Source organism: Dromiciops gliroides, chromosome 1, assembly GCF_019393635.1.
Source record: "Dromiciops gliroides isolate mDroGli1 chromosome 1, mDroGli1.pri, whole genome shotgun sequence".
Lineage (NCBI taxonomy): Eukaryota > Metazoa > Chordata > Mammalia > Microbiotheria > Microbiotheriidae > Dromiciops > Dromiciops gliroides.
In genome coordinates, this window is record NC_057861.1 from 61,299,214 (window position 1) to 61,321,127 (window position 21,914).

Genomic DNA, 21,914 nt, shown 5'->3' on the forward strand with positions numbered 1-21,914 from the left:
ATCCATTATACATGCTGCCTCTTATAACATTTGAAATATAGAGGAAAGATACTATGAAGAAGATAGGAAAGATGTTACAACCTCATTTCACAAAGAAAGTAAAGTTCAAAAGCTCAACTGACATCTTTTTTTTTTTTGGTGGGGCAATGAGGGTTAAGTGACTTACCCAGGGTCACACAGCTAGTGTCAAGTGTCTAAGGCCGGATTTGAACTCAGGTCCTCCTGAAACCAGGGCCAGTGCTTTATCTACTGTGTCACCTAGCTTCCCCACTCAACCAATTTCTTAAGGCAGAGCACTAGAGCACTAGAAGTCTTATCTTAGGGACTCACACCCAAATCTCTTCTATAAGATAGCATCATTCTGATGAAGTAGATTTGGAGAACAAGAAGTCAGTGTCAAAAGTTTCTAGATTGAGGTCATGTATTGGATGAGAGAGAGAAAACATAGACAGATAGACAGAGACAGAGAAACAGAGACAGAGTCAGAGAGACAGAGACAGAGAGGAACACAGAGAGAGAGACAGAGACAGAGACAGAGAGAGCATAATCCTGGAGAGCCCTGGGCATCATGTTTGGAATCCAAGATTTCTGGCAGCCAGATATTTGGTCCCAACTAATAATAACCCATTCCCAGGTCCAGGGCTACTCCCCTTCACTGAGAGGAGGTTGGTCTGCTAAGGAGTCTCTTTAGGGCATCCTTTATGTCCTTGTTTCTCAAGCTATAGATGAAGGGGTTCAGCGTGGGAGTGATCACAGCATACATGACTGAGGTGATTGAATTCCTTCCAGGAAGAGTGGGCAGTGGAGGAACTCAAGTACACTCCAAAAACTGTGCCATAGAATAATGAAACAACACATAGGTGAGACCCACAGGTGGAAAAGGCTTTATATTTTCCCCAGGTGTTGGGACTCTCAGTATAGAAGAACAAATCTTGGTATAAGAGAAAAGTATCCCAGCAAGAGGGACAATACCTAGTAAACTGGTTGCAAAATACATCAAGATGTTATTGATGAAGGTGTCAGAACAGGACAGTTTCAGAACCTGAGAAAGATCACAGAAGAAGTGTGGGATGCCATGGTCTTTGCAGAAGGAGAGTTGCATTGCCATTATGCTGTGGAGGAGGGAGATTAGAAGACTTACAGTCCAAGACAACAGAATCAAGAAGCCACAGAGCTGTGGGCTCATGATGGACACATAGTGCAGAGGGTGACAGATGGCCACAAAGCGGTCATAGGCCATCATGGTGAGGAGCAAATTGTCCATACAAGTAAAAACCATGAAGAAGTACATCTGGGCAAGGCAGCCAGCATAGGGGATGTCCTTCCTGTGCATCAGGATGTTTTCCAGCATCTTAGGGACAGTAGTTGATACCAAACACAAATCCACAAAGGACAGGTTGGAAAGGAAGAAGTACATGGGGGTGTGGAGGTGGGAGTCAGTGCCAATGGCCAGCATGATGAGGACGTTTCCAATTATAGTGACCATGTAAATGCCCAAGAACAACCCAAAGAGGGGCATTTCTTGCTCTGGCTTCTCAGAAAATCCAAGAAGAAGGAATTCTGAGTCATGTGTTTGGTTTATTGGTTCCATGTGGATGATAGGTCTGCAGGAAAGAAATGAAAGAACAGGAAATGGAAATACAGACATACCTTGTTCGCATAATGAAGACAATCTGGAACAGGGACTTCAAGACTTAGATTACAAATCTACCACTCACTACCTTGGGATCTCAAGCAAGTTACTTCTCTTGGTCTCCATTTCTTCACCTAAAAATGAAGGTACTGGATTAGGTGATGCTAAGGTCCCTTCTACTTCTCACATCCAATGAATTGCACTAACCACATTTATAGCATGGTATTATATAATGTAAACAAAATATAAGTGAAATCACAAAACCTGCTTTTAGGATCAGCACCCTTTGAGCTGGGACCAGAGCTTAGTGTATTCAGTTTCAAGAGTCCTCCATGGGGAGAGCAGTAATATGACAGAACAATGGGATGAGTTCATCTTACAGTGGAAAAAACATCCAGGGCTGAGAGGCAAGAAACAAATAGAGCAGAGGTTCTTAACCTTGCTGAGTAATGGACCTACTTGGCAGTCTGGTGAAGCCTATGGACCTCTTCTTAGAATAATTTTTAAAACTGATAGAAAAAAAATGCTAGGTTCAATTAGAAATTGGGGAAATGAAGATGTAGTTTTTTCTCACCCAAATTCACATACCCAGTGAAATCTACCCAAAGACACCTTCCATTCCCCACAAGAAAAACAATGGATCCCAGGTTAATAACGCCTGAAATAGAGGGTCATTTAAAGTATAACTCTTTATCACAATGGAAGCATGATAATGATTCATTATCAAAATGGGCAAAGCAGGCAGAGACCAGAAGTTGGAAAAATGAACAAAATCATGACATCAAAATCAATTCTGCTTCAGATCTAGAGAGTAAAGCAAGACTACCAGAGGTCCAACAATGCAGGCATACAACAGTTTGGCTCAAATATGCACTCATTATGCAAGCATTTTCAGAGGGACAATTCGAGTCAATAAGAATTTATTAGGTACCTACCACATCTCAGGAGCAGAGCTAACCTCTGGGTAGAATATGAATCAAAGCATGAAAATTATAGAGGCAAATTTTGACTCCATGTCAGGAAAAAAAATCCTAACAAGTGTATCTGTCCATCACCTGAATAGGCTTCCTGAGGAAAGTCATGAGTTCTTCATCACTAGGGGTCTTCAAGCAGAGATTAAATGAACATCTATCTGGTCTGGTATCTGTCTGACAGGTTTGAAACACCAATGTTATCTTTGGCTCCTCCTTCCCCCTTCATACCACTACTAATAATAGCTGGAATTTATATGGTGATTTAAAATTTGCAAAATACTTTTAAATATTATCTCATTTGTTGATCCTCACAACAAACTCTGGAAGATAGATACTATTATTATCTCCACTTTACAGATGAGGAAATGGAGGCAGAGAGAGAAGTTAAGTGATTTGTCCAAGGTCACAAAGCTAGCAAGTATCTGAGGTCACATTGGAACTCAGCCCTTCCTGACTCCAAGCCCAACATTTTATCCACTGAACTACCTACCCATTGTGGGGAGATCTACATGAACTGATACACAGTAAAATGTAAAGAAGCAAGAGGCAATATTTATACAAGGCATAAAACAATGTATCTGAACAGATCCCTCAGGGAAGTTAAAAGCTGACTTATGGAAAAACTAGTGAGGCGGGGCAGCTAGGTGGTGCAGTGGATAAAGCACCAGCCCTGGATTCAGGAAGACCTGAGTTCAAATCCAGCCTCAGACACTTGCACGTACTAGCTGTGTGACCCTGAGCAAGTCACTTAACCCCCATTGCCCCGCCAAAAAACAAAAAACTAGTGAGGAAGAGATAATGAAGCATTCCTCTTCCCTCACAGCAGAGGTGGGGGGTCACAATATTGTCAAATAACAGCCTCAGTATTCAATATTTTTGTTTAATTGTTTTTCCTTTGTCAGATGGAAAGGTTCCTTCTGGATCTAGGGTGGGAAGAAACTTTTCCCAGTCCTTAATCTCTCTAAGTCCTTTCTCTCTAAGACGACTCCTCCTAAATTATACTGTGTGTGAAGTTGTTCACATACAGTTGTCCCTCTTCCCCCTACCCCACCTTACCCCGACCATTACTCTGTGATCTACTTGATAGCAGGGACTACTTTTTTCCCTTTCTTTGTCTTTCTTTGGCCACTTAGTACAGTGTCCAGCACATTTGTTATTGTCGTTCGGTCATTTTCAGATGTGTCCGACTCTTTGTGAAACTAATTGGGGTTTTCTTGGCAAAGATACTGGAGTGGCTCACCATTTCCTTCCCCAGCTCATTTTACAGATGAGGAAACTGAGGCAAACAGGGTTAAGTGATTTGCCCAGCGTCACACAACAAGTAGGTGTCTGGGGCCAGATTTGAACTCAGGAAGATGATTATTCCAAACTCCAGGCCCAGTACTCTATCCACTGAAGCACCTAGCCGTCCTACCCAGCATATGGTCGGCACTGAATAAATACCAATTGATTGACTAAAAAGATTGCCATGTAAAGATAAAATGTATTATTAAATGTCTAAGAGTTGAAAGGTATGTTAGAGTTAAATTCTCAGAACCAGAAGAGATCTTCCAGCAAAAAATGTCAGAGCTAGACAGAGCTTTAAAGATTGTCTTCTCTCCAATTCCCTCTTTTATGCCTATAGAAAATGATCCCAAAGAAGAGCAGCAGTTTGCCCATCATCTCCAATAATGAGTCAATGACAAAGCCAAGATCAGAACCCAGGTCTCAGGATCATACATTTAGAGCAGCAAGCAAGGATCTGTTGGAACCAGCTTAAACCAGCTTGCAATAACCAAATGTTCAATTTGCAGTGTGAGCATTTAGATCCTAGAAATCACCATATAGGCAGTTTGACTTATCATTTCTTGATTATCTAGACTATAAGAAGTGATGGAGAAAACAGTAATAATGCAGATGGAACTTAAAGTTTTTAGGTACATGCATTTTTTTTTATAAATCCAATTGTTAAACACTGACCAACACACCCCTAGGCTATAAGAGACCTTAGTGGTTATGTATGTATTCAAACTCCCTGACTTTGTACATCTTATACATGAAGAAATTGAGGCTCATAGAGGTTTGATGACTTCCCCCAAGTTCACAAAGGTAATAACTGTCATAGCTATCTTATTCTCAGTACTCTCTAAAGCACTGAGTCTGAAGTCAGAAAACTTGGATTTAAATCCCACCCCAAAACACCAATTATTTGACCTTGGATAAATTACTTAATATCCCTGAGCATGTTTCATGTTTAATAATAATGACCATAAATAACTAGTAATGAGATATCACTTTAATGTTTGCAAAGCACTGAATGTATCATGTCATTTAATCCTCACAATGACCTTAGGAAATAGGTGCTTTTACTATTCCCATTTTGCAGATGAGAAAACTGAGGCAGGAAGAGGTTAAGTAACATGCCCAGGGTCACACAGCTGGTGTCTGAGGGCAAGATTTGAACTCAGGCCTTCTTCACTGTAAATCTTGCATTCTTACCCACTTACCCACTGCACCACCTTCCAGCTCTGAATGTATGAACCTGTGATTTTAATACTATCTAATACTGTTCATTTCCCATAACCCCATTCTATGCCTAGAACTAAGATGGATAAGCTGAGGTAAACACACTGAAAGTCTAGCCACAATCTGTTGGCCCATAGTGTTCAGTTCATCAGGGTCTTCTCTTGAACCTCTCCAACTAATACTCTTGTTTTCTTCCATTAGAATTCCCAGTCTAGTATATCACACTGGGGCCTCCACACCCAAAAGAGACACTTGTAGAAAATGACAGCCACAAGTGCTGGTGGACACAGCAATCCTCTCCCTCCTTAAGGGTTTTGCCCTCCCTTCCCTAGAGCGCCTGGACATCCCCACCACACGATTCCTGCCCTTCCTCTCATTCTGAGGCATCCTCATTCCTGCTGTTTACCACAATGCCTAAGAAATCTATCTCCTAGCTTCTAGATTCCTATCTACTCACTCTTGCTTGACTCATAGGAAATGCTCTGCTTCCCAATCAGCCGCTCTTAGGGGAGAGAATCCTTCCTTCCACTTCCCGCACTCATCTCCCCAGATTGTGAAAGTCTGTACCTGTGGGCAGCTTGCCTGTATGGGTTCTCACAGTTGTCTCGTATAATCAGGGATTCTCAGGGGACACCCATGGTTGGTGTGGAAGGGCCCCAGAACTCTGCCTCTGGGGATAGAGCCAATGACCCCTCTGTCATAATTGGGCTCCACGGTGGGGCAGCTGAGATTTGATTGCCCTGACATCTGACCTGGGCACTGGGCTAGCCTTGGATGAAATGGACTATGGTCCATTGGGCTGTGATCTCCGTTGTTATGATGACAAGGACAACCTAAATTTCTTTAGTGATTTACAGTCGTAGAATATTTCCACAAACATTATCTCATCAGGTACTGACATAAAAGAAAAACTTTAAAACAGAAAAGGACCTGTGACTATCAGTATTATGTGGCACATCTGATCATCTGTGAAGCCCCTGGAAAGCCTACACAGACCTCAGTTATCAGGCAGGTATACACCCACTTTCAGTCGAAGATCCAGTGAGAACAAGTAGTTCATCTGAGGTCCCAGAGCTACTCAGTGGCAGGCCGAGACCTGAATCTCAGCCTCATGAATAAGAGTCTAGGGCTCTTTCTACTGTTATTCACCAGCCCCCAGGGCTGTCATCTAGGCTCAGGGTTAAGCTACATGCTGGGGTGGCCTGCATCATGATCTAGGTTGTGCTAAGCTTGGCACCACATTCCCAGGTTTCTGAGGAAGAACAGATTGGTATGCTTCCTTTGTATTCCCTCCTCTCATTTTCTGTCCCCTCCACCCAAACACTTACTGGGCATCAAAACAGGGCCAGGTTTGATTGACTCAGCTTCTGGCCTGGCTTGTTAGCAAGAAGGACAAGGAAAACAGCAACCCTAACCCCAGGGGAGCATAAGACAGGGGCCTCAGGCATGGTGACTGGTATCTCTGGGAGGCATAAGTGGGCTCTCTCTTCACCTGAGACAGATGATCTGTGAGCCTGAGCCGTGGGGGGCAACAGAAGGACTATTTACAGTTCCTGGGGCCTAAGAGGCTGAATACCCTTAGCTCCTCATTAGGACAAAAAAAAAAAGCCTTCTAAAATTGTCTTTCCTTTCCCCCAGTAACTCAATTCCCTGTGGGGCAGAAAACCCTGGCAGAAAACTTCCTAATGATGAGACCTGTCCAACAATGAAAGACTGTCTCATAGGGGACTAAGTTACCCATCCAGCAGAGGCTGGATGACTACTTCTCTGGCTTGGTGTAGATTGTATTTATAATCTCTAGAGGGATTGTTCTAGATCACCTCCAAAGTGTCCCTTAGCTAACATTCTCTAAATCTCTGAGTCCTCTATCTTGGAAAGCACTAAATTTCCCCATCACAGGGAGAATATGAATGACTATTTTTCTTTTATATTGAAGAGAGGATTCTTCCCTAAGGAGAAAGATTCAACTGGATGATCTCCTAAATCCATTCCAACTCAAACAATCTATGAACAATCTATGGTCTGCCTCACAACATATTGAGTTCCACATCACTCAAGTTTTTAAGCTAGGACTGGGTAAGCAAATTCTATAGTGGAAAGGGTAATGGATTTTGAGTCAAAAGAATCAAAACCCACTTTTGCTACTTAATTTCTCTAGTGCTTAGTTTCTTCACGTGTTAAATCAGAACATTGGTCCACTGTTCTATGGTCTAACATCTCATATTTTAAAGACCCTTTATAGTATTAACATTCTATACTCTAAAGCACATTCCAACTCTAAAATCTAATGTTCTATGTAGTAAGGTAACTCTCAGCTCTAATATTGTATTTATATATTATATTCTAAAATATTCCAGCTTGAACATTGTGTGCCTTAAGGTTCATTCCGTTGCCCCCCCCCAGTTTAAGATCAGGAAGTCTAAAGTGGAGAGGGAGAAATTTAAGAATTATACCCTCCCTTCTATCCCCATACTCCCTCTTTTTCCCCAGGCTCAATTAATACGCCTCTTTTGGGGAAGATCTGGAAAGGATTTCATTAACTAAAAAAATTGTAAAATATGGAAGTGGCCTCAGTTTCCTTCCTTCAGAGGCAGCTTGGTACAGTGGAAACAGTTCTGGATTTGGACTCAAAGGATCTAGGTTTAATTCGTAGCTCTGCAATATGTTTTGCTTTGAGCAAAACGTGCTACTTAAGCTTTTTGGGTCTCAGTTTTCTCATCTGTAAAGTGAGGGGTTTGGACTAGAAGTTACTTCTAAGGTCCACAAACATCCCAGCCCAGATCTCAGAGCCAACACCCCCAACAGCAGAGGAATTCACACTCAGTCTACTCCTCCAAGTCTCTAGCAGACAATGATATGTAGTGTAAGGAAAGGTCCTGTCTTCCCCAAAGTTCTCAGCTTGATTCTTCATTGCCCAACATAAAGGTCAGAAGGAGGGAGCTGCTGTGCTGAGACAGGAGTGGAGCCCAACCCCACAGTCACCCTGACACAGATCCAGTCCCAGGAAGACCTCACCAGAGAAAGAGACCCCCCCCCCCAGAGCCTCTGAATCAGCTGCAGTTCCAGTGTCATCGGGAACTAAGCTCACAGTCTGGTGAGAGGGCTAGGCCCTTGGCAGAATGGAGATTACAGGGGTCTATGCTGGTGCTGAGGCAGAACTTGGGTTTTTCACCCTTGATGGGAACCAGGAGGTAGGCTTGAGTAGCAGTGGCCCGGGTGGGGGAGGGGCACAGGCTCCTCAGAGCTGATAACCACAATACACAAAGCTGGTTGATTAGCAAGTTGGTCTGGGGTCATCTACAGACCAGTGAACAGGCCAGTGAGTGAAGAACCTCATCCTCCTTAAATCATACCACCTGGGACTTCTGAATCTTGGGATACTGCAGCCTAGAAACAATACCCCACTTTAAGGAGCTAAAAGTCAGGTAAAGAAAGGCAAGATGAGCAGACAGAGAAAGGTGAGAACCATAGAAAGTTTCTTTAGTGACAAGGAATATGGAGGTGCACCCTCAGAGGAAGATGTCAACATCAGGACCCCTATATCTAAAGCTTCCAAGAAAAATATGAATTGGTCTCAGGCCATAGAGGTGCTCAAAAAGGACTTTGAAGATAAAGTTAGAGAGGTAGAGGAAAAAATGGAAAGAGAAATGAGGGGGATACAGGAAAGACATGAGAAAAAGCTGCCCAAAAGCATTGCAGTCTCATTGGAGGAACTTCATGCATGAGCTGGACTGGTCCCACTCTAAATCAATCACCATCTCTCCTTCCTCTCTGTCCCTGAAAACAAAACAAAACAAACACCATAGTATCTGCCTCCTTGGCAGTCGTATCTGCTAGCTCTGCCCCGATTCACTCTCTGGGAATATGGGAGTATAGATTGAGTACTAGAATAGTAATGATTCTAGAGGTCATCTAACCCAGCCCTCCCATTTTACAGATGTGGAAACTTTACCTAAAGCGGTAAAGTAATTTGCCCAGGGTCATATTTGAATCTGGTTCTGCTCTATTCCCGTTGCTTTCCACTGTACCACATTGCCTCTTCAGTTCTTTTCACAGAGAATTGGATTCATGAGCACAACCACATTCAAAGGATTCATGAATCAAAGTCAACCCAAGGAAGGGAGCTTGACACCCTCTTCTCCTTCTTCAGCCACACAGTGACAACAGGAAGAGCCAGACTAAAGTCCAATAGGGAATTAGCAACAGAGCTGAGAGTAAAATGTCTATGTCTTGGCTCTCAGCCTTAGCCCTCTCCATTATACTCACTCTTACCTGGGTCTTCTTTTTTTTTTTTTTTTTTTTGCAGGGCAATGGGGGTTAAGTGACTTGCCCAGGGTCACACAGGTAGTGTCAAGTGTCTGAGGCCGGATTTGAACTCAGGTACTCCTGAATCCAGGGCCGGTGCTTTATCAACTGTGCCACCTAGCTGCCCCTTCCCTGGGTCTTCTTGAATCTTCTTCTAATAATATTGTAGAGGAAACATGAGTAAGAAGAGATAAGCAGATAGGTTCCCCTAAAGAAGATGAAGAACTTTGTGGGGACATAGGATGAGTTCATTCTTTTCTTTCTGGACCTTGATACCTTCCAGCAAAATATCCCCTATTTAAGTATTACTGAAATAGAAATGTTGTAAGGATCAAATGGGAAACTAGAAGGGGATGCTGCCAGTTCTTGGAAGGAGCTATTGCTCCTTCTTTCCCCAACTTCAGAGACAGGATCTTGCCTTTCTCTTACCTCCTCACTGATAGAAATCTGCTAGAGCCCCTTTTCAAACTTGGTGAGTCTCTCTCTCAATCTCTCCGTCTGTGTCTCTGTCTCTGTCTCTGTCTCTGTCTCTCTCTCTCTCTCTCTCTCACACACACACACACACACACACACACACATACACATACACAAACATAAAGACATACATATACACATATATACATGCATTCATTCATTCAGAAACACTCAAAAAAACACACAAATGCACACATACAGACACTCAGACATATATACAAACACACAAATCTACATGGAAACAGTCATAGTGTATGAATGAATTTCTCTCACTCACAAACACACACAAACATACACATACATACACAGGAGAATTTGACACAGTTCTTCCCTGCCTCCCCTCAGGGCAACAAGGAAAGACTGGGGCACATCTCCGGATGGGGCCATTCATTATCCTTCCTGAGATCCCCCAGCACCTCTTCCTCATACACTTAACCCACATCCACATTTCAGGATGCAGCTCCAACCCCAACATTTTTGACATTGGGAAAACAGAGGCAATAGGTAACTCTTATGTTATTCCAGGGGAACCCTTCCATTTTATGTGAAGCTCTTAGAATACCTATCCCAAATACAAAGTATTCTCTGGGTACACCTCTACCCAAAAACCATAGTTTGTGAGCTCAATATGTTTACTTTTTCTTCTGTCAGCTTGAACAAAGGCATTTAAAGAAATAACATAATAAGCAAAGTAGTCATAGAACAATCTCATTCAGCAACACAAAGATGAGTTAGGATGATTCATTGTCAAGTGTAGCATTGGAAGGTGTAAACAGGTACAGTCATGATTAAAAACCCATTTAGACTTTTTTGACCCCATTGTCCTATGGAGCAGCATGCTGTGGGTGGTGGTCCAAACCAACAATGGCCCTCTGGTTGAACGCCCAGAGCCAATTGAGGCTCAGGTTTACATATGGTCTTCAGACAAAGGGCCCGTTGTGGCAGCTGACATGTCACCAATGGGGAAATGGGATCAGGAAACATGAACCAATAGAAAAAGGAGGGTTTCTAGAAATTAAGCAGATTGGCATATTCAGGATAAGATAGATAGAATTATAACTCTACTTAACAGCAGTCTTCCTAGAGAGTTTCAGCAGCCACCTTTAACTAGAACTTTAGCAATTTAAACATTAAGCATACCAAAGCTGTGTAACAGGAGGTAGTTCTAAGAGAGTAGAGCCATAGACTCGTCTGATTATTCAGTGGCATATCAGAGCAGCTCATATCACCAATGCTGCAAGATCATCGATTTCAATGTACGACTCTCAAAGGGCCTGCTACCTTCTAAGTGTGGAGTTGTCTCTGAGAGCAGTTTCACTACTCCCCATTAATCTCATAGTAACTGCTGGTCATCTAGTCACTAAGAAGCACAACTACAGTGATTTTACATATTCTCCTGGTGTCTGTATACTGCTTTCTTCTACCAGGTTGTGGCCTTTATCTCTTCAGGGACACCCAACAACCATTTCATAGGGCAAAGGGGTCAGATACTCAGCCCACAGGCTACATTGCAGCCCAAATCAGATTAAAACGTACTTGGGAAATACTTAACAAATAAAAGTACAATATAATATAGATAACAGTAATATTTAGTTTTCTAACTCAATATGCAGCCCTTATACACAAATCCTCATATATAGTTTAGTGCCCCCTTTCTATTTGAATTTGATACTACCAATCTAAGGTATAATGGCTAGAAAACCACTTAATTGTGACTCTCCTAGCAGTCATGAGTAGAATTGAATGGGGGAACCATATTTTATTGTTTGGATTTTCTTTCTTACTCTGTAGGGGAGGGCAATGAAGCAAATGAGGCTAAATAATTGAACTCTGTCTTTCCCAAGGTATCTTGGTCCAGAACATAAACACAGATAGGCTGTCTATATTTTTCCTCTCCAATAAAGGCAGTTATATTGACAGCTTTATAGCTACAGTCACCCTATCCTGCTAAGGAAAGCAGATACAATTCCCCTAAGCTAATATTACACCTTTTTGTGACTCCTATGTCTGAGTCAGAGTTCATAGTCCTCTGTTCCAGACATCTATCTGACTAAGGATCAGAAATTTTCAAGCTTTAATCTGGTTTAGCATAGAAATGGATTTTATTCAGAACAAATATTAGCTAATGGGAGAAGGTGATTGTTCTCCATTTATCTACCCTGGATCCCCACTTTTATTAAATCTGTTAGCAAAAGTTATATATTTTAAACATCAGAAAAAAAACTATAAATTTAGGACACAGGAAATTGTCCTTCTCAGCCAAGAAAGGTAGAAGAAAAGTGCATCTGTTCCATTTGGTTCCAAAGGTTGTCATGCTGGGGAGGGAGTGGGGATAAGCTCCCACTTTCTATAAAATGCTCCAATGGCGTGCATCTCAAACAGCCTCTGACAACCGAAGCCCAACTCCTGGCCTTCTCGTGGCAGAACTGTCTCCACTAACAGGAGAAGGGGCGAAGGTGAGTCACTGGCACCTTAAAACCAGTTGTTTTGGGCAGGTGGGGCTCTCAGCCTTGGTAGGCAACTCACCTAGGGAAGGAAAACCCTGATTTTAAACCTCCACTGCCTTGCAGCTATACCCATATATGGGAAAAGCTTCAGGAGTTAACCCTGAGGAAAAATCAGGAGTTGAAGTCCCTTGGGCAGTTGGATGTTGGACATCACATCCCTCTGGCAACTCCTGCAGCAACACTGGCGCCAAACTGTACTGGCTCTACCTTTCCTTTGGATCCACCAATGTTGCAGAGAGGGAAAACCCGCTGCATGGGCAACAGCTTGTTTTCCATATTGATCTGCCCAGGCCAGCATCCTGGAGAAGACACTCCAGCTACTCCTCATGGGGTAGATACAACACACAGCCACACTGTGGTCTGTGGCTCTTCAAGGCGCTGATCCATGGTTGTCAGCGACTGGTGGAGGCCTATTACTACTACTACTACTACTACTACTACTACTACTACTACTACCTCTAACTATACTTAATTGAGTGATCCAGAGCAAGCCTAACTAGGCCTGTCCTGTCATGCCTGGATGAGTCAACTTGAATGAAACTAAGAAAGCCTGCTTGATCAGGACTATGTGTTCATGACTAAATGAGAAAGAACAAGTATGCCCAGGTGAGCTTCAGAAAGGCTAAGTGAGTCTGCCCAAGCAAGCCTGCCTAAGCATGTAAGAGTATCTATGTCCAGGCATATCTACCTACAGGGACACATAAAGAATGCTTTAGGCTCCAAAATGGTTGGCAGAGACTGTATCTTGAGCTGTTGAGTATGGGCCTACTTAGTGGGCTTCCATGTAGGAGTAAGAAGTCATGGAACTCAACTCTGCCCAAAAGGATTCATTAATTGAATATACCAAAACCCTTCTGTATCCCACCAAAATAAGAGCAAAAGGAGGAGGAAAAAAATAAACAGTAAAAGGAAAACAATTGAAAACATTACCAAGAAAAGTAGAAAAATTATAATTATAGTTGCTACATCCAAAGCAACACACTTAGCACCTGCTTTCTGGCCTTCCACCACCAATTTGACAACAAGTAATATGATCTCAAATTCATTATAGAAGCTGACCAAGATCTCAAACTTAGCAGTCACATATCACTGTAGCTACAACATATCACATTTGAAAGCCCTGATGTTTTTCCCATTCCTCTACACAAAAAATAGTAAAATTTAAGTTACAAATGAATAATTTCTGCAACATAAAAGACCCAAAAGATAAATTTCCATCATTCCATCAATGGATAGGATGGAAGAAATGCCAAAGAAAAGTTAAATTGGATAATAAATTTATCAAATAAATGTAAAATGTGTTCTAAAGTAGTTTTAGAAAATGCTCAGTAAGAGATATGCAAACATTGGAACAATAATGTGTTATTGGTGGAGGTGTGAACTGATCCAACCATTCTGGAGAGCAATTTGGAACTATGCCCAAAAGGCTATAAAACTGTGCATACCCTTTGACCCAGCAATACCACTATCAGGTCTATGTCCCAAGGAGATCACAAAAAAAAAGAGAAGAGGAAGGGGCAGCTAGGTGGCGCAGTAGATAAAGCACCGGCCATGGATTCAGGAGGACCTGAGTTCAAATCTGGCCTCAGACACTTGACACTTACTAGCTGTGTGACTCAGGGCAAGTCACTTAACCCCTATTGCCCTGCAAAAAAAAAAAAAAAAAAAGGAAAAGGACCCACATGTACAAAAATATTTATAGCTGCTTTTTTGTGGTGGCAAATAATTGGAAATTGAGGTTATGCCCACCAATTGGGGAATGGCTGAACAAGTTGTGGTATATGAATGTAATAGAATACTATTGTTCTGTAAGAAATGATGAGCAGGCAGATTTCAGAAAAAACTGGAAAGACTTAAGTGGACTCATGCTGAATGAAGTGAGCAGAACCAAGAGAACATTGTACATAGTAACAGAAACATTGTGTGATAATCAACCACGATAGACTTACCTCTTCTCAGAAATACAATGATCTAAGCAATTCCAAAAGACTCATAATGGAAAATGCTCTCCACATCCAGAAAAAGGACTATGGAGTCTGAATGAAGATTGAAGCATACTATTTTCACTTTTGTTATGGTGGGAGGTGGGGGTATTTCTTCTTTCTTGTGGCTTTACCCTTTTATTCTGGGTCTTCTCTCACAACATGACTAATGTGGAAATATGTTTAACATGATTGTAATGTATACCCTATATCAGATTGCTTGCTGGCTTTAGGAGGGGCAAGGGAAGGGAGAGAAGGAAAAAAATGGAACTCAAAATTTCACAAAAATGAATGTAAAAAAACCTATCTTTACATGTAAATGGGGAAAAAATAAAATAAAACACTATTTTTAAATAAAAAAAGAAATAAGAAAAAAGAAATAAGAAAAAAGAAAATTCTCAGTAAAAGATAAAGGGGTGATTAGAAAAACTGCAAAATTATATCCCAGGAAAAAGTACATGTATGAAACCAAAATAAACTAGAATAAATAAAGTCAAGCAAATAGCAACCACTAACAAAAATAAAACTGAAGAACAACCCCAGGAAATAACAGAACTGACAAACCACCTGATAGATATGCAGGACAAAGAAGATTTAGAAGACAACGCAAGAAGCACAAACATTATATTAACTGAGGTTCCAAAAATACAACAATTCTAAAAATCTAAATAATTTATTCGGATTTAATTGGGGAAATTTTTCCAGAATGTATGATATCAGGAAACATTCTGTAAAACAACAGAATAAAGAGGACACCAAAAAGAAGAAACCCTAACTATCATTCGCCAAATCATAAAATTATAAAACCAAAGAATTATGAAGACAAAGAAAAAATATCCAGGCATTAATAACATTTAAAGAAATACAAAATATAACAACATCAAAATTTTCAAAAAAAACAAATAGTGGGCATGGGTATCTGACTAGGTCATTGGATATTGCAGAAGAGCCCTTTGGACAAATGCTTAAGTCACACTATGTTTCAGGATTTATGTGACCACCATTTACCACAGCTACACTCAGTGATCACATAGGAGACACTTGGTAGCTGTGATAAATGACAAGATCTGGTGATTAATTGGATATATGGAGTGAGGGAGATTGAGGAGCTAAAAATGGCACCAAGGTTAGAAGCCTTAATGCCTGAAAGAGAAAGGGAAGTTCAGAAAAGAGTGGGTTTGGGGAGAGAAAGAATGTTTTGATTTAGATAAATTGAGTTTGAAATGCCTGTGTCTCAATTTGAATATTCAATCTGAGACAGTTGATAACGTGGGAGAGAGGGGAAGCTAGGTATCACAGCGTATAGAGTTCCAGGCTCATCTTTCTGAGTTCAAATCTGGCCTCAGACACTTACTAGCTGTGTGACCCTGGGCAAGTCACTTAACCCTGTTTGCTTCAGTTTCTTCATCTATAAAATTAGCTGGAGAAGGAAATGGCATACCACTCCGATATCTCTGCCAAGAACCAAATGGGGTCACAAAGATTCAGACATGAATAAGAATAACTGAACAACAACATCAAGAGAGAAACCAGGGCTATATATATATATATATATATATATATATATATATATATATATATATATATATATATATATATATATATATATGTATATGTATATGTATATATATGTATATATATATAGAGAGAGAGAGAGAGAGAGAGAGAGAGAGAGAGATTTAAGAATCATTTACATTGAGATGACCACTAAATCCATGTAAGTTGATAAATTCTTGGGATTCTGACCCAGGTATTACTGCTGTCTTCTCTGCTTCTGGACCTATGACTTAGGGACCAGTGTTATATGCACTGGGGAGCATCCCCAGTAAGGGAATCTCATGATTAGTTTTCTCTCCTTTCTTTCTAAAATGAAACTAATATCACTCACATCCCCTTCTCCAAAACTTGACTTTTCTCCAAAATTCCCTTTTTACCACCATTCTTCTAGTTACAGAAGTTCACATTCTCAGAATCATCCTCTACTCTTCCCAATCCTTCAACTCCCACATTCAATCAATTGCAGTTCTAATCTATTCTACCTCCCCAATATATCTCATACACTGCTGAGTAATATAATGGGTAGATTACAGAAAGAACTGAGCCCAAATCTTGCCTCAGACACTTGCTGGCTGTGTGACCCTGGGCAAGTCACTTCACTCCGTTGGTACCTCAGTTTCCTCATCTGCAAAATGAGGATAATAATAGCACTTACCTCCCAGGGTTGCTGTGAGGGTCAAATGAGCTAACATGTATAAAGCACTTTGCAACCCCTAAAATACTATGTAAACATTAGCTATTAGTATTATTACATCTATCCCCTTCTATCAAGTCATATAACTTCCATTCAGTCCTATATCCCCACTATCCTGTAGTATTATAAAATAAAAAACTCTTCACTTTGGTATTAAATCCCCCTCATAGTCTGCCTCCAACTTACCTTTCCACACATTTCACTTTACACCCCTTCAAAGACTCCATGTTCCAGGCAAACAGGTCTACTCACTGCTCCCTGAACTCAGCATTACATCTCCCATTTCTATGCCTGTCCCCCATCTTTAGAATGCATTCCTTCTCATCAGGAGCTTTTATCAAACTTTCCTTCCTTGAAGGCTCAGCTCTCACATTACCTCACAGTAAAAGTTTTTCTTTATCTCCCTGTTTCTTAGTGTTCTCCAACTCTCAAAATATTCATTTATCTTAGTAAATATTATATCCTGCCCCCATAGAATATAAACTCTTTGAGAAAAAAAGGACAATTTTTAATTGTTTTCTTTGTATCCCCAGAAATTAAGAGGGCCTTGAAAATAATTGCCTCTATTCCTACATGTAACCCTTCATAAAGCATTTTCATATGCACTATATCATTTTATGCATACATATGCAATATATAATGTTATGTATTTTATGAAGGAAAATAGAGGGCAGCTAGGTGTTGCAGTGGATAAAACACTGGCCCTGGATTCAGGAGGACCTGAGTTCAAATCTGACTCAGACACTTGACACTTACTAGCTGTGTGACCCTGGGCAAGTCACTTAACCCTCATTGCCCCACCAAAAATAAAACAAAACAAAAACAGGAAAATAAAAAAAGCTTTGATGGGGGTGCTATAATTCTCATTTCAATGAATAAAGAAACTGAGTCCCCCAAAAACTTGTGATTTGCCAAAGGAACAGGACTTAAATTGGTGAATCAATAACAAAAACCCAGATCATGAGACTTCACATCCAGAGCTCTTCTGTAAAAACAGACTAGGTTTTTTGTTTGTTTGTTTGTTTGTTTCATTTTATTTTATTTTATTATTTTCCAGTTACATATTACATATAAGGATAGTTTTCAACGTTTATTTTCACTGGATTTTTAGTTCCATATTTTTCTTTTCTCCCTCCCTCCCTTCCCTCCCTCCTCCCCAAGACAGAAAGCAGTCTGATATAGGTTGTATATGTACAATCACATCAAACATTTCTACAATAGTCATCTTGTGAAAGAAGAATCAGAGCACAAAGGAAAAACCTCAAATAAGAAGGAAAGGGGGCAGCTAGGTGGCACAGTAGATAAAGCACAGGCCCTGGATTCAGGAGGACCTGAGTTTAAATCCGGCCTCAGACACTTGACACTTACTAACTGTGTGACCCTGGGCAAGTAACTTAACCCTCATTGTCCTTGGGGGAAAAAACAAAAAGGAAAAAAAAACAGTCCAAAAGTAGAAACAGTATGACTCAATCTGCATTCATAATTCACAGTTCTTTTTTCTGGATGTGGAGAACATTTTCTATCAAGAGTTCTTTGAAATTGTTTTGGATTACTGCACTGCTGAGAAGAGCCAAGTCTATTCCCATTGTTGATCACACAGTGTTGCAAAACAGACTAGGTTCTGATGAAGCAAGTTGAATAAAGCCAAAAGTCAGTGTCATTGAAGTAACAGGAAACAGAGGCCAGAAAGGAAAAGATTAGTTATTTACAATAACAAAGATAAAAGCCAACCAGAAAACTACAACCTTAGGGAGTCCTGAATGTCACATTTGGAATCCAAGATTTTGCTTGAGTATTTGATCTCAGCTACCTAAGCCATATTGCTGGGCCCAGGACTATAGTCCATCATTGAGAAGAGGTTGATCTGTTAATGAATTTCCTCAAGGCATCCTTTATGTCCTTATTCCTCAGGCTATAGATGAAGGGGTTCAGCATGGGGGTTACCACAGCATACATCACTGAGGCAACTGTACTCTTCCAAGTGGAGTGGGTAGCTGAGGAGGTCATGTATACTCCAAAAACTGTGCCATAGAATAATGAAACAACACAGAGGTGAGACCCACAGGTAATAAAGGCTTTATACTTCCCCCCAGCAGATGGGACTTTCAAAATTGAAGAACAGATCTGTGTATAAGAAGTAAGAATCCCTGTGAGGGGGACAATACCCAGAAGGCCAGTTGTAAAATAAATCAAAATGTTGTTGATGAGGGTGTCAGTACAAGAGAGCTTCAGAACCTGAGTAAGATCACAGAAGAAGTATGGGATTTCATGGTCTTTACAGAAAGAGAGATGCATCACCATGAGACTGTGAAGGAGAGAGACTAAAAGACTAAGAACACAGGAGATCAGAACCAACAGGCCACAGAGCTGTGGGTTCATGATGGTTACATAGCGCAGAGGGTGACAAATGGCCACAAATCGATCATAAGCCATCACAGCAAGAAGGAAATTGTCCAGACAAGCAAAGACTGAGAAGAAATACATCTGAGTGAGGCAGCCCGCATAGGAGATGGCCTTACTGTGTGTCATGATGTTAGCCAACATCTTGGGTACTGTGGTGGATGCCAGACAAAGATCCACCAAGGACAGATTAGAAAGGAAGAAGTACATGGGGGTGTGGAGGTGAGAGTCAGAGCCAATAGCCAACATCATAAGCAGATTCCCAGACAAAGTGACCATGTACATGCCCAGGAACAGCCCAAAGAGGGGCAGCTGCTGCTCTGGCTTCTCAGAAAGGCCCAGGAGGAGAAATTCAGAGGCACATGTTTGGTTTCCTGGTCCCATGTAGGTAATGTGTCTGCCAAGAAACAGATGAGAAAAGGACATGAAATAGGAAATAGCAACATTGTTCATATAGGGGAAAGAATGTGTAACATTAATTAGGAAGCCTCTGAATTGGGGTTTCAACTCTGCCATTTACTGTGCAACCTTGGCCACATCATGTCCCCTCTCTGAGCTTCAGTTTGCTCATTTGCTAAAGGGGTAGGACTAGGTGGTCCCTTCTAATCAGATGTTACAGGCAGGTACAATAAACAGAGCACTGGGTTTGGAATCAAAAGAATACCAATTCTGTATTTACTGCCTTTGTGACCTAGGATAAGTCACTTGATCTATCTAGAATGCAGTTTCTTCATTTGAAAAATGAGGAGTTTGGATTAGATGGTGTCATAGGTCCTTTCCAGCTCTAAGACTATGAGCTACATATTCTATCTCTCTCCTTATATGGAACATTCTTTTTATTATTCTTAGTAACTGCTTATTAACCAGTTTACCTGCCTTTGGCTTTACATCTTAATTTTTTTAATGTGCTTCTGACACTAGCTCTGAGACCCTGGGAAAATCAATCAACTTTTAAGTGATCCAAGAAACTTTCTAAGATGATGAATTGCATCCCTATCCCTATTTTTAATGGACAAATAAATGGTAGATGGATGGATGGATGGAACTGCTTATATAACCTCAGTTCCAAAGCCCATTGTTATGGGACTGTCTTTTTATTGATAGAAATGAATGCCCTACCCTATGAGAAGCAGAGTGGTCTTGGCAATAGAACTTCAACCTTCTTTAAGTTCTCTTCAAGTTTTAAATCACTCTGGGCACTTCCGGCTTCCAGCTTCAAGAGGGAAGATGGTTCAGGCCAATCCCACTTCAGGTTGCTGAAGAAAAAGATTCTGGGAAGATGTGAGAAGATCTGTCAGTCTCCATCATATCTTCCTAGAGTTTTTTCCTTCAGTATCCTGAAGTGAAGTTGGTCTGAACCATCTTCTGTCTCAAAGCTGGAACCAAAAAATATCCAGAGTGACCCAGAGCCTGAAAAGAATTCAAAAACTAAGGCTATCTCACTCTCACCAACTTGACCCTGCCCCTCATGAAGGGCAGAGCATTCATCTCCACCAATTATGAAAAAGTCCCATACCAATGGGCTTATACTTGTAATCATATCCCATTTAGCTGCCAGAGGAAACCCTAAGGTTAACCAGTGTCTCTCTCTGTCATGGCTTGGTAGAACAATAAAAAGAGGCTCTGGAAGACAGAAAATAAAAATTCAGAAGAGTTTATTTCCTCCATGATTCTTAGTTTTCAGTACTAATATTTTAATGCCTAATTAAGGCCAGTACCATTCTTATCCAACCCCCTATCATCATCAAAAGATGAGAGATCTTTTAAAATATCTAACTTTATAGAGCTAAAAAATAATAACAAAATCCATCTGAAAAGAACAAAAGGTTAAGAATATTAAGAAAATCAACAAAAAAAAATAGGAAGGAAGGTGGCCTAGCAGTACCAGATATCAAATTGGTACAAAGATTACAATGCAGTCATCATCAAAACAATATTATACTGCCTAAGAAATAGAGTGATGGATCAGTAGAATAGATTAGGTACATGATACACATTAGAAAATGAACATAGTAATCTAGGGTTTAATAAATCCAAAGATCCAACCTTTTGGGAAAATAATTCACTATTTGATTAATATTTCTAGAAAAACTTAAAAGTAGTTTGGCAAAAACTAGGTATAGACCAATATCTCACACTGTATACCAAGAATAAGGACAATGGGCACATGATTTAGAAATAAAGGGTGATATTATAAGCAAATTAGGGGAGGCATGGAATACTTTACCTGTCAGATCTGTGGATAAGGAAATAATTCATGACCAAATAAGAAATAGAGAGCATTGTGGATATAAAATGGATAATTTTGACCACATTAAATTTAAAAGGTTTTGCACAAGCAAAACCAATGAAGCCAAGATTCAAAGGAAAGCAAGAAACTAGAGGAAAACATTTACAGCAAGTTTCTCTAATAAAAACTTTTTTTCACATATATAGAGAAAACTGAGTCAAATTTATAAAACTATGAGCCATTCCCTGAATGATAAGTAGCTAAAGAATATGAATAGGCAGTTGTCAGAAGAAGAAATCAAAGCTATTTATAGTCATATGATAAAAATACTCTAAGTCACTTTTTTGTGAGGCAATTGGGGTTAAGTGACTTGCCTAGGGTCACACAGCTAGCAAGTGTCAAGCGTCTGAGGCCGGATTTGAACTCAGGTATTCCTGACTCCAGGGCTGGTGTTCTATCCACTGTGCCACCTAGCTGCCCCTCTAAGTCACTATTGATTAGAGAAAGGCAAATTAAAACAAGCCTGAGGTACCACCCCATACCTATGATGTTGGTCAATATGACAGAAAAGGCAAATGACAAATGTTAGAGGGGATGTGGAAAAATTGGAAAACTAATGCACTCTTGGTGGAATTGTGAACTGATCCAACCAC

At 40.6% G+C, this 21,914-nt stretch overlaps 1 protein-coding gene and 1 pseudogene across 1 annotated transcript; both read right to left on the minus strand.

The window, feature by feature from the left end:
* Nucleotides 1-652: 652 nt before the first annotated feature.
* On the minus strand, nucleotides 653-16,858 carry LOC122745287 (annotated as a pseudogene).
* Nucleotides 16,859-18,476: 1,618 nt separating this feature from the next.
* On the minus strand, nucleotides 18,477-19,415 carry LOC122734517 (olfactory receptor 7G3-like). The gene has a single exon (XM_043975397.1). The coding sequence runs from the start codon at nucleotides 19,413-19,415 to the stop codon at nucleotides 18,477-18,479; it is 939 nt and encodes a 312-aa protein (XP_043831332.1).
* Between the last annotated feature and the right edge of the window lie 2,499 nt (nucleotides 19,416-21,914).

Coding starts and splice junctions, on each gene's coding strand:
- LOC122734517 (XM_043975397.1), bottom strand. CDS start 19,415: ATGGGACCAGGAAACCAAACATGTGCCTCTGAATTTCTCCTCCTGGGC.